Genomic DNA, 13,966 nt, shown 5'->3' with positions numbered 1-13,966 from the left:
TGGACAAAGGTCAGAGACAAAACGAGTGTGAGATATGGATAAAAGAGGTACACATTGTGAAGCCAGAAGAATAAATAACCAAGGGATGGGGAAGGGAGGAAGAGAAAGAGGTACAAACCCAGGTGGGGCATAGGGAAGGGGGAGGGGAGTGTTGGGGGTGGGCGAGAAAAAATGTGATAACAGGGGGTTAAAAACAATGAGCTATGCAAAGTTTCCTTAGTGGCTGCTGCCTTATAGACCCGGGTTCAATCCTGACTACATGTGCTTGTCATAGGGTCATAAGGGATAGGAGTAGAATTAGGCCATTCGGCCCATCAAATCTACTCCACCATTCAATCATGGCTGATCAATCCCTCCCTCCTAACCTAATTCTCCTGACTTCTCTCCATAACCTCTGACACGTGTACTAATCAAGAATCTGTCTATCTCTGCCTTTAAAACATCCACTGTCTTGGCCTCCAAAGCCGTCTGTGGCAAAGAATTCCACAGATTCACCACCTTCTGACTAAAGATTTTTCTCCTCATCTTCTTCATAAAAGAACGTCCTTTAATTCTGAGGCTGCGACCTCTAGTCCTAGACTCTCCCACTAGTGGAAACATCCTCTCCACATCCACTCTATCCAAGCCTTTCACTATTCTGTATGTTTCAATGAGGCCCCCTGTCATTCTTCTAAATACCAGCGAGTACAGGCCCAGTGTCGACAAACGCTCATCATAGGTTAACCCACTCATTCCTGGAATCATTCTTGTAAACCTCCTCTGGACCCTCTCCAGTCAGCACATCCTTCCTCAAATATGGGGCCCAAAATTGCTCACAATATTTGAAATGTGACCTTACCAGCACCTTATAGCCTCAGCATTACACCCCTGTTTTTGTATACAATCCCTCTTGAAATAAATGCTAGCATTGAGTTTGCTTTCTTTATTACTGGTTCGACTTGCAGATTAACATTTTGGGAATCCTGCACCAACACTCCCAAGTCCCTTTGCACCTCCGATTTCTGGATTCTCTCCCCATTTAGAAAATAGTCTACGCCTTTATTCCTACAACCAAAATGCATGACTCCACACTTTACTACACTATATTCCATCTGCCACTTCTCTGCCCACTCTTCCAACCTGTCCTTCTGCAGAGTCCCTGCTTCCTCTACACTACCTGCCCCATCACCTATTTTCATATCATCCTCAAACATGGCCACAAAGCCTTCAATCCCCTCGTCCCAATCAGTAATATACAATGTACTGTCTGGACGGAGTTTGTACGTTCTCCCCGTGACCTGCGTGGGTTTTCTCCAAGACCTTTGGCTTCCTCCCACACTCCAAAGACGTACAGGTTTGTAGGTTAATTGGCTTGGTATTAAAAAAAAGTTAATAAAGATATCTAGTTTCCGCGCTGTATCTCTAAATTAAACTGTTACTTACCATACGTATATTTGTTGTCCAGTTCATTTTTAGCACCACTTCCCCATGGTAAAGAATCATCACTGCATCTATTCGGCATTCCGTTATACCCAATGCCAACAATCTTGTTTTCACGATTCACAATGCAAGCTCCAACCTGTATTCAATACAAAAAGTTTAGTTTAGAGAAAATGTTTAGGCAGTGAAGAAAGCTAATGGAATGTTGGCCTTCATAACAAGAGGATTTCAGTATAGGAGTAGAGAGGTTCTTCTGCAGTTGTATAGGGCTCTGGTAAAACCACATCTGGAGTATTGTGTAGTTTTGGTCTCCTAATTTGAGGAACGACATCCTTGTGATTGAGGCAGTGCAGCGTAGGTTCACGAGATTGATCCCTAGGATGATGGGACTGTCATATGAGGAAAGATTGAAAAGACTAGGCTTGTATTCACTGGAGTTTAGAAGGATGAGGGGGAATTTTATAGAAACATATAAAATTATAAAAGGACTGGACAAGCTAGATGCAGGAAAAATGGTCCCAATGTGGGGCGAGTCCAGAACCAGGAGCCACAGTCTTAGAACAAAGGGGAGGTCATTTAAGACTGAGGTGAGAAAAAAACTTTTTCACCCAGAGAGTTGTGAATTTATGGAATTCCCTGCCACAGAGGGCAGTGGAGACTAAGTCACTGGATGGATTTAAGAGAGAGTTAGATAGAGCTCTAGGGCCTAGTGGAGTCAAGGGATATGGGGAGAAGGCAGGCACGTGTTATTGTTAGGGGACAATGAATGGCGGTGCTGGCTCGAAGGGCCGAATGGCCTCCTTCTGCACCTATTTTCTATGTTTCTATCCCACTTTCTCATCCACTCCCTACAATGAACATAGTAGATAAGTTGTTTCCACTAGTGGGAGATTCTAGGACCAGAGGACACAGCCTCAGAATAAAAGGACGTGCCTTTAGAATGGAGTCAAGGAGGAATTTCTTTAGCAAGAGTGTGGTGAACTTGTTGAATTCATTGCCACGGACGGCTGTAGAGGCCAAGTAATTGGGTATTTCTGAAGAGGACGTTGATAGGTTCTTGTTTAAGAAAGAACTGCAGATGCTGGAAAAATCGAAGGTAGACAAAAATGCTGGAGAAACTCAGTGGGTGAGGCAGCATCTATGGTGCGAATATATGACGTTTTGGGTCGAGACCCTTTTTCAGAACCTGACCCGAAAATGTCACCTATTCCATTGCTCCATAGATGCTGCCTCACCCGCTGAGTTTCTCCAGCATTTTTGTCTACCTTTGATAGGTTCTTGATTAGTTAAGTCATCAAAGATTACAGGGAGAAGGCAGCAGAAGGGAAAAGATCAACCATGATGGAGGAGCAGGCTCAATAGGCCGAATGGCCTAATTCTGCTCCTATTTCTCATGTCTTATCGAAGATTTTACAGAGGGCAATTAACCCACAAACCCACAAGTCTTTGGGAAAATGGAGACAACCGGAGCACCAGGTAACAGGGAGAACGTGCAAGCTTCACACAGACAGCAGCCGAGGTCAGGATCGATCCCGGGTCTAACTGCTGCGCCACTGTGTTGCCATTTAACATACGCTTTGAGAAAGCCAAGGACTAGAAAGTGAACCAGAATGTCATTAAAATAGCGTTGCGGGTCGCACTGCAACACTTTCAGCTTTTGCCGATCTGATGTTGCACTGTATCTTTCATCGCCAATTTCAGTGCAGAGTTCCCTACTGATGTGCCGCAAATTCTCACACATCTCGGCATGTAGCCCAGTAGGCAAGATCTTTGCAGCAAACTCTCAGGCTCAAGCACCATGCAAACTATATTCCTCTTCTTAAAGGGGCGTATTGATATTAATTGAATGGGAGGAATAGATCAGGCAGATGCACAGAGAATCGGGTGTAAATTGCTCTAAGCTTCCCCCTAGTCCAGTTTCAGTCAAAAATCACTGAATCAAGCACTTGAACAGTTAATCTTTATTTTAACAAAACACAATTACAGTTCAACTACTGTACCTATCCCACCGTGGGTTCGATCCTCGTATCTGCCTGATCAAGCCCTCTAGACCTCACTCAGAGACCCTCCAGAAGGTCACGCAGTCCCAAGCCCTCTCCCAGAAGATCGACATAGGACCTCATGGCAGCGGCCTTTTAATATGTCCCGGGACCTCGAGGGGCCGAACCACATGGGGGTGGTCTCTGAACAATTCAATTACAGATATTGATGAAACCCGTACATAACAGACATTTCACTAACCCAATAATACAGTGACTAATACATTGTATTCAAACAGGACTTCACAAGGAAGCCAACTTAGAAACATTTACCCTGGTCTGCAAGAAACCCAGACAAGGCTCAATACCTCATCCAATCAACTCGACAAAGTAGAACTCTGCAACATTATTTGCAATTATTTACAAGGTGTATGTCTGATTTGCAGCCCTCCAATCCATTCTATGCATTTTGCACCTAATTGACAGGGTCTGCAGATGTTCTTATTCTTTTCTTGTAACTTGTAACTAGGCTCTAGACAAACTGGCACCACTCCGCAGCTTATCCCAGGTCTGCAGAGAGCAATTCCAAATTGACCAAATCTCCCAGCAGCCCTGAAGCTTTGACCCCATTTTAAATTCCTAGCCTCTCCAATTGGCCAGGATTAATACGGGCACCAGAGGAGATAGGTTTAAGGTAAAAGGGGAAATGTTTTAATAGGAATCAGAGGGGTACCCAGCACCGAACATTGAGGCACACCACTAGTCTCAGGCTTCCAGTCCGAGAAGCAACCTTCCACCATCGCCTCTGCTTCCTTCCATGGAGCCAATTTTCTATTCAGCTATCTCTCCTTGGATCCCACGTGGTCTAACCTTCCAGAGCAGCCTAACATGCGGAACCTTGTCAAATACTTTACTGAAGTCCATATAAACAACATCTACAGCTCTGCCCTCATCGACCTTTTTGGTCACGCCTTCAAAAAATTCAATCAGATTTGTGAGACATGACCTCCCATGTATAAACCATGCTGACTATCCCTAATCAACCCTTGTTCATCTAAATGCCCATACATCCTATTCCTTAAAATACTCTCTAGTAACTTTCTGACTACAGATGTTAGGCTCACTGGCCTATAGTTTCCAGCATTTTCCCTGCAGCCCTTCTTGAATAGAGTGCAGAGAAAATTTACACAGATATTGCCACAACTCATGGGGTTGAGATAAGGAGAGGTGAGTAGTCTAGGACTATTCATGAGAGCACAGGAGGGTGAGGGATGATCTTATAGAGGTTTAAAAAAATCACAAGTGGAAGAGGTAAGGTGATGCACAGGGTAGAGGAATCAAGGGCCATTGGACATAAGTTTAAGATGAAAAGGGAAAGATTTAATAGGAGGTACACAAAAATACAGGAGAAACTCAGTGGGTGCAGCAGCATCTATGGAGCGAAGGAAATAGGCAACGTTTCGGGCTGAAACCCTTCTTCAGACTGATGGGGGGGGTGGGGGGAGGCGGGGAGAAGAAAGGAAAAACGAGGAGGAGGAGCTCGAGGGTTGAGGGAGAGATAGGAAGGGAAGGAGACAGCAAGGGCTAACAAAATTGTGAGAATTCAATGTTCATGCCACCAGGATGCAGACTCCCCAAGCGGAATATGAGGTGCTGTTCCTCCAATTTCCGGTGTTGTTCACTCTGGCGGGTTAAAGATTTAATAGGAACCTGAAGGTGGTTGGTATATGGAACGAGCTGTCAGGCAAGTACTACAACAGCATTTAAAAGACATCTGGACAGGTACATGGATGGGACAGGTTTAGAGGGATATGGGCCAAATGCAACCAGATGGCACTAGTGTAGATGGGGCATCTTGGTCAACATGGCAAGTTGGGCCAAAGGTACCCGTTTATACACCTCTATTAACCAGTAAAGCTACCAAAGCCATATGCATGCTCTTGAGGGCTGAATGGAAAGTTGAGGCATCTTGTATGGAAGCCAGAGAGTGTCTCTAACACAGAAATGAACAAAGATCTGCGAAGCGAGAACAGCAGCAACTTAGAATGAGAGCAATGACAAAGGTTCGGAGATTGCAACCTGCACGTGGTCCGCCCTGTTTCGACAAATGCAATCAACCTGGCGTGCACAATCAAATAAGATCAAATAGAACAAGTTGTCCGACATCATTAGGCTGTGCACGCCATACGCAAGAAGAAGAGCAATCACAACCCTGACCTGCAGAGAACGCAAGAGGTCAGAAATCGCAGAGGGGACAGTACACAAAATCTGTTCATTACACAGGAGCTTCAAGAAGAGGGGGTGATTCAATGTGGTTGCTCTTACAAACGAAAAAAGCTGTCAATTAAACCTGGATACAAGGAACTGCAGATGGTGGTTTACAAAAAAAGACACAAAAAATTATTAATTCAGCGGGTCAGGCAGGATCTCTGGAGAACATAGATAGGCCATCTTATCCATATTCTCCAGAGATGCTACCTGACCAGCTGCGGTTAATCCAGCACTATGCGTCTTTTTTTGATTAGTTAAACATGGATGTTTTTAGCTCAACTGGAATTTTTCAGGCCAGTGATGCTGCCTGAAGATATAGGAAGATACAGGAGCCTGAAAACTGCAACATCCAGGTTCAAGAACAGCCATCAGGCTATTAAACACAACATCCATATAGACTCAGAACTACATAGACTTTGCATACACATATGCATACACACACATATACACACATAGACTAATAGTGATTTTTTTTTCATTTATTATATTGTTTACAGTATTATGTTTACGTATTCTGTTGTGCTGCTACAAGTAAGAATTCCATTGTTCTGTTTGGGACATATGACAAAAAACACTCCGGACTCTTGGAATCTCACCTCAGACAAATATTGCACATTGCAGTCCTGTTGACAGTAAACACTTCAACTCCCCTCCCATTCCCACACTGACCTTTCTGTCCTGGGCCTCCTCCACCGTCAGAGTGATGCCCAACGTAAATTGGTGGAACAACGCTTCATATTTCGCTTGGGTAGCTTGCACCCCAGCGGTTTGAATATGTAGAGTTTGGGGTGCTTTGGTAATGGAAGGTATCTGAGGAGACTTGGTTTCACTGGTGGTGACATCACAGTGTGAAAAGATTAAATGCTTTTAAATATGTAAAAGATACATGGTGGAATACCTGACTGTAGATTGTATTCCAAGAGAGACAAGCCCAGGCTTGTCTCAGGTTGATGTATATTGAGACAATGACCGATGCCTTTGAAATGTTTTGTCCTGGAAGTGCCAACTGATAAGATGCCTTTGAAATGTGTCTACTAATTGATAAGAGACAAGCTCAGACTCGTCCTGTGGTGATGTATATTGGCTGGATCTTGTGACCATGACGAAGTGACACATAGTATAAACACCATGCAAATTTTTGTTCATTGAAGTGGTGGCACGGGAAAGTCAAGTGTCTGTTGCTTACTTGACTGGTGTACCCCGTCACTTCTGCCAGCTGATGATCATTAAAGACAATAGACAATAGGTGCAGGAGTAGGCCATTCGGCCCTTCCAGCCAGCACCACCATTCAATGTGATCATGGCTGATCATCCACAATCAGTACCCCGTTCCTGCCTTCTCCCCATATACAATCAATACAGTCAGTTTTATTCATCATAAAGTGCAAGTGAAATGAATTTGCCAGCAGCAGTACAATGAATAAGAACACACAAAAAAAATTTAACACAAACATCCACCACAGCATTCATCACTGTGGTGGAAGGCACACAATTTGGCCAGTCCTCCTCCATTTTCCCCCGTGGTCGGGACCTCAACCCTCCACAGCCGTCGCTGCGGGCGTCCAGATGTGCAGACAAGGTAAAAAGTCCAGGTAAGTCCAGAATCGGCTCTTCCCCACCGGAGACCGTGGCTTTAGGTTGGTGTAGGCCGCAGGCTGGTGGTCGGAGATTTAAAGTTCCCGCCGCGTCGCAGCCAGAAGCACCGCAGACCGCAGGGCCGGCGGTCGAAGCTCCCCTCCATGGGTCCCCGGCGAGGGACCCCGCTCCTGATGGTAAGTCCACGCCGCGCCCGCGGTAGAAGTTGGCCGCGGGCCGGCAGTCGGAGTCGAAGCTTCTTCTTCTCCTGGGTCCCCAGCGAGGGATCCCAGGCTGCGGACGCCGCGCCACCCGGAGCTGCTGCGGACCAGCGAACGGAGCGCTCCCCTGACTACGCTATTTTTAATATCCCCTGACTCCGCTATCTTTAAGAGCCCTATCTAGCTCTCTCTTGAAAATATCCAGAGAACCTGCCTCCACCGCCCTCTGAGGCAGAGGATTCCACAGACTCACCACTCTCTGTGAGAAAAAGTGTTTCCTCATCTCCGTTCTAAATGGCTTACTCCTTATTCTTAAATTGTGGACCCTGGTTCAGGGACTCACCCAACATCGGGAACGTTTCCTGCCTCAGGCATGTCCAAACCCCTAACAAAGCTTGAGTTGGTTTACCTCACGTTTTTGTGAGTTGTCTGTTTATTAAGTAGTGAACTTTATCCAGTGGAGACACAATTCCTGGAAAGCACCTGCCGCCACCAAGTCTGGACCCCTGAAGCAGTTTCTGGTTTGTTTCAATGTTATGTACCTGTGATTGGGCTAAGGGATTACCTCCCTCTGTACTTTCCCGCCACTGTATATCAGTATAAATAGGGGATGGGTACGGTGGGGCCTATCGTTGTCGTCTTTCTTTCAGTTCTGTTTGCGCGAGGTTGCTGCGGGCTTGAGTGGATCCGAAATCGACCCAGCGGTGAATAAAGGGTTTGTACAACAGTATTGAATCGACGTTTTACTGACCCAGACTGGGGGGGGGGGGGGGGTAAAAGAACCGCGATCGACAAATATTGACCTCTAACTTCTAGTTACTCTTGCTTTCATTCCCTCCCCATCCTAGGTCTTCGACAAATTCCACTGTCCACCTGATTAAATATTTCCTTCTGATTAATTTTACAGATTGTATACCTCATTGTCACCTTCCCCTCAGCTAACAATGAACCATTCTACATTTCCTTGATCAACATCCCCATTGATCTATTATTTTCACACCTTATCCTCCCATATCTCTATGTCTCTCTTTCCCCTGACTCTCAGTCTGAAGAAGGGTCTCGACCCGAAACGCCACCCATTCCTTCTCACCAGAGATGCTGCCTGTCCCGCTGAGTTACTCCAGAATTTGGTGTCTATCTTCGCAGTATTGTTAATGTCAGTTTGGTAAGTTATTAAAAGACTTGGGACAAAAAAACACTATGAAGAATGAAAATCCCACTGGGAAAATAAGATGAATTTCCTGACAAGCATGCGGGCACGTGGAAATATACAAATCACTGCCGCATTATGAAGAGGTTGCATTCCCACAGGTCTGCCTGTATCGCAACTTTCCACAGTGCATGTGTCAAGAAACTAGATTTGGAAAATAAATTGACACAAATTCCATGAGTGGGAATTTTTATTCCTTATCTCAGACTTTTTGATTGCTAGCTGTGAATTCTGTAAGGTGAATTTCAGTTGTCTGAACTACTATACAACATTTTACCAGCCCATTTTACAGAATTTTCAACAGCACAGCAATTTTTTTTCATAACTGAGTGTAATTACGTATAAACACAGGAATAGTGGTATTAAATATGTCCACTATTCGAACAATCTTCTCCGTTGATTGTCACCTTGTCGTGGGGGAGAAGCTTGTGTGGACCTGAGATCCTGAGAGCGATGCCGTCTGGAGCTATGCCATTTAATGTGATCATGGCTGATTATCCCCAATCAGTACACCGTTCCTGCCTTCTCCCCATATCCCCTGACTCCTCTATTTTTAAGAGCCCTATCTAACTCTCTCTTGAAAGCATCCAGAGAACCGGCCTCCGCCGCCCTCTGAGGCAGAGAATTCCACAGACTCACCACTCTCTGTGAGAAAAAGTGTTTCCTCGTCTCTGTTCTAAATGGCTTACTCCTTATTCTTAAACTGTGGCCCCTGGTTCTGGACTCCCCCAACATCGGGAACATGTTTCCTGCCTCTAGTGTGTCCAAGCCCTTAACAATCTTATATGTTTCATTGAGATTCCCTCTCATCCTTCTAAACTCCAGAGTGTACAAGCCCAGCTGCTCCCTCAGCATATGACAGTCCCGCCATCCCAGGAAATAACCTTGTAAACCTACGCTGCACTCCCTCAATTAGAGGACCAAAACTGCACACAATACTCCAGGTGTGGGCTCACCTGGTCGAGACCCTTCTTCAAAATTGGTTAGGGATAAGCGAAACGAGAGATATAGACGGAGATGTGGAAAGATAAAGAACAATGAATGAAAGATATGCAAAAAAGTAACGATGATAAAGCTAACAGGCTGTTTGTTGGGTGAAAATGAGAAGCTAGTGCGATTTGGGTGGGGAAAAGTAGCTTTTTCAACGGGACTACCTGAAGTGAGAGAAATCAATCTTCATACCACTGGGCTGTTCCTCCAATTTGCGTTTAGCCCCACTCTGGAGGAGACCGAGGACAGAAAGGTCTGTGTGGGAATGGGAAGGAGAAGGAGAATTTGTGCAACCACTACGTCTTTGGTATGTGGGAGAAAACCGGAGCTCCCGGAGAAAACCCACGAGTCACAGAGAGAATGTACAAAGTCCTTGCAAACACCGCCCGTAGTCAGGATGGAACCTGGGTCTCTGGTGCTGTAAAGCAGCAGTTCTTTTTTTAATATATAAATATTTTTAATAGAAGCATGTATACAAATAATACTAAGCGACAATTTAATTACAGATTTCTTACATAGCTTCAGTTTTTTTTAAAGAATAAAGATAAAGGGAGAAAAAGATGAGAGAAAGTAATAGAGGGAGGAATAAAAAAAGGGAGACGCAGAAGGAAACTACCAAGACTGTGGAACAGCATCCCTCTTCCCATCCGAACTGCCCCCTCCATCGACTCCTTTAAGTCTAGATTAAAAACTCATCTCTAATCCCAAGCCTTTCTTCACGTCCTCTGAGCGAGGGCTATATGTATGTAGTGATGTATATACTTAATCTATGAACCATTGTTGTTTGTATTACTATTCTTATACCAATGTAAAGCACTTTGGCCAACCAGAGTTGTTTTTTAAATGTGCTATAGAAATAAAAGTGACTTGACTTGACTTGATTTGAATAACAAGATTATGGACATAGATCCAGGAAATGTTGAGTGTAACTATTCATCCCGTCCCAAACTCAGGTTTCAACCCTGATTTTGTGTTAAAACAATTTACTTTTTCAAAAATTCAATAAATGGAGACCATATTCTGATAAAAAATTCTGGTATAAAGCAGCAGTTCTAATGCTGCGGCACTTCTTTCGGGACGGGACACTGGGGCAGAAGGGGTCAGAGTGAAGAAATACCCAGCTCAATGTCAATAGGAAACACAAGGAACTTCATTCTACATGCAGAAACAAAGAACTGCGGATGCTAGTTTGTACCAGCATAGATAGATACAAAATGCTGGATGGCGTAACTCAGTGGGTCAGACAGCATCTCTGGTGAAAAAGGATGGGTGACGTTTCGAGGCAGGGATTCTGATCCTTCTTCAGACCGGGTCCCGACTTGAAACGTCACCCATCCAGAGATGCTCTCTCACCCGCTGTTACTCCAGCACTCTGTGAAACGTCACCTATCCATGTTCTCCACAGATGCTGCCTGACCCGCTGAGTTACTCCAGCACTCTGTGAAACGTCACCTATCCATGTTCTCCACAGATGCTGCCTGACCCGCTGAGTTACTCCAGCACTCTGTGTCAAACCTCATTTTACACTCTATGCAGAAACAAAAAAACCATTAGCCATGATTAATGAGCTGCAATTCTTCATACCTGGGAGTTTGGGTCTTTGCTCCTCTGTGCTGATAGAAAAGCCACCGCCATAAAGTATTCTGACCGCTTGAGATAATCCTCTCGTTTTTTGCAAGCTGCCCCATCACCCCTAGAACAAAACGAACAGAATCTCATCACCGACTAAATTAAGATTACGTTGCAAAAATTTACCTTTGGTCTATTTAAGGACATTCTTGCTATTGAGGGAGTACAGCGTAGGTTTACAAGGTTAATTCCCGGGATGGCGGGACTGTCATATGCTGAGAGAATGGAGCGGCTGGGCTTGTCCACTCTGGAGTTTAGAAGGATGAGGGGGTCTTTAGTAAGGCCTTTGACAAGGTTCCTCATGGAAGGTTGGTTAAGAAGGTTCAACTGTTGGGTATTAATGCAGGAGTAGCAAGATGGATTTAACAGTGGCTGAATGGGAGACGCCAGAGGGTAATGGTGGATGGCTGTTTGTCGGATTGGAGGCAGGTGACTTGTGGGGTGCCTCAGGGATCTGTGTTGGGTCCTTTGTTGTTTGTCATGTACATCAATGATCTGGACGAAGGTGTGGTAAATTGGATTAGTAAGTATGCAGATGATACCAAGATAGGGGGTGTTGTGGATAATGAAGAGGATTTCCAAAGTCTAGAGTGATTTAGGCCATTTAGAAGAATGGGCTGAAAGATGGCAGATGGAGTTTAATGCTGATAAATGTGAGGTGCTACACCTTGGCAGGACAAATCAAAATAGGACGTACATGGTAAATGGTAGGGAATTGAAGAATACAGTTGAACAGAGGGATCTGGGAATAACCGTGCATAGTTCCTTGAAGGTGGAATCTCATAGATAGGGTGGTAAAGAAAGCTTTTGGTATGCTAGCCTTTATAAATCAGAGCATTGAGTATAGAAGCTGGGATGTAATGTTAAAATTGTACAAGGCATTGGTGAGACCAAATCTGGAGTATGGTGTACAATTTTGGTCGCCCAATTATAGGAAGGATGTCAACAAAATAGAGAGAGTACAGAGGAGATTTACTAGAATGTTGCCTGGGTTTCAACAACTAAGTTACAGAGAAAGGTTGAATAAGTTAGGTCTTTATTCTCTGGAGCGCAGAAGGTTAAGGGGGGACTTGATAGAGGTCTTTAAAATGATGAGAGGGATAGACAGAGTTGATGTGGACAAGCTTTTCCCTTTGAGAATAGGGAAGATTCAAACAAGAGGACATGACTTCAGAATTAAGGGACAGAAGTTTAGGGGTAACATGAGGGGGAACTTCTTTACTCAGAGAGTGGTAGCGGTGTGGAATGAGCTTCCAGTGGAAGTGGTGGAGGCAGGTTCGGTGGTATCATTTAAAAATAAATTGGATAGGCATATGGATGAGAAGGGAATGGAGGGTTATGGTATGAGTGCAGGCAGGTGGAACTAAGGGAAAATAATTGTTCGGCACGGACTTGTAGGGCCGAGATGGCCTGTTTCCGTGCTGTAATTGTTATATGGTTATATGGTTATATGGGGAATCTCATTGAAACATATAAGATTGTTAAGGGCTTGGGACACGCTAGAGGCAGGAAACATGTTCCCGATTTTGGGCGAGTCCAGAACCATGGGCCACAGTTTAAGAATAAGGAGTAAGCCATTTAGAACGGAGACGAGGAAACACTTTTCTTACAGAGAGTGGTGGGTCTGTGGAATTCTCTGCCTCAGAGGGTGGTGGAGGCAGGTTCTCTGGATGCTTTCAAGAGAGAGCGAGATAGGGCTCTTAAAAATAGCGGAGTCAGGGGATATGGGGAGAAGGCAGGAACGGGGTACTGATTGGGGATGATCAGCCATGATCACATTGAATGGCGGTGCTGGCTCAAAGGGCCGAATAGCCTACACCTGCACCTATTATCTATTATTGTCCGGTGTACCTCAGTATGGTTGAAAGTTTTGTTTTCCAAGCAGGCATCCAAGCAGATCACATATACCATGCAATTAAGTCAAACTCAAGTACAATAGGTACAGCAATGGGGAAGATACAGAGTGCATAATATAGTTCTCAGCATTGTCGCGCATCAGTTCCACAGACAAAGTCCAATGTCCACAATGGGGTAGAGGTGAATCGGACAGTACCCTAGCTTATGGAAGGACCGTTCAGAAGCCTGATAACAGAGGGGAAGAAGCTGTTCCCGAGTCTGGTGGTGCGCGCTTTCAAGCTTCTGTATCTTTTCCCTAAAAGGTGGGGGAAAAGGAATGAGCGGGGTGGGAAAACTCTTTGATAACCTGCTATCCAGTCAGCAGAAAGACAATACATGATTACAATCGAGCCACTTATAGTGAATAGGTACATGATAAGGGAATCGTATTTAATTCAAGGTAAAGCCAGTAAAGTCCGATCAAGGATAGTCCGAGGGTCACCAATGAGGCAGATAGTAGTTGAGCACTGCTCTCTGGTTGTGGTAGGATGGTTCAGTTGCCAGATCACAGCTGGGAAGAAACTGTCCCTGAATCTGGAGGTGTGTGTTTTCATACTTCTGTATCTTTTGCCTGATGGGAGAGGGGAGGCCCCAGGTAGTCAAGATGGGAGGGAATACATCGAAGTCCCTCACCCTGAGCACAGGATCGCCCCAGGGTTGCGTCCTCAGCCCCCTATTGTACTCCCTGTACACACATGACTGTGTGGCCAGGTTCAGCTCCAACTCAATAATTAAGTTTGCTGATGACACTGTGGTGGTGGGCCTGATCTCAGACA

General features: G+C 44.9%; 1 protein-coding gene across 1 annotated transcript in view; it reads right to left on the bottom strand.

Annotated features, from left to right (window-relative positions):
• LOC116971615 (deoxycytidylate deaminase-like) overlaps window positions 1-13,966 on the bottom strand; it is a 36,329-nt gene that overhangs the window by 1,636 nt on the left and 20,727 nt on the right. The window contains exons 2-3 of the mRNA XM_033018851.1: window positions 11,250-11,358; window positions 1,423-1,558 (exon numbers count right to left, since the gene is read on the bottom strand). Of these exons, the coding sequence (XP_032874742.1) occupies window positions 1,423-1,558; window positions 11,250-11,358 (245 nt within the window). The remainder of the gene's footprint in view (window positions 1-1,422; window positions 1,559-11,249; window positions 11,359-13,966) is intronic.

Source organism: Amblyraja radiata, chromosome 3 (assembly GCF_010909765.2).
Source record: "Amblyraja radiata isolate CabotCenter1 chromosome 3, sAmbRad1.1.pri, whole genome shotgun sequence".
Classification (NCBI taxonomy): Eukaryota; Metazoa; Chordata; class Chondrichthyes; order Rajiformes; family Rajidae; genus Amblyraja; species Amblyraja radiata.
Note: the sequence above shows the minus strand (reverse complement) of the source record. Positions and strands in the feature narration are given on the sequence as shown.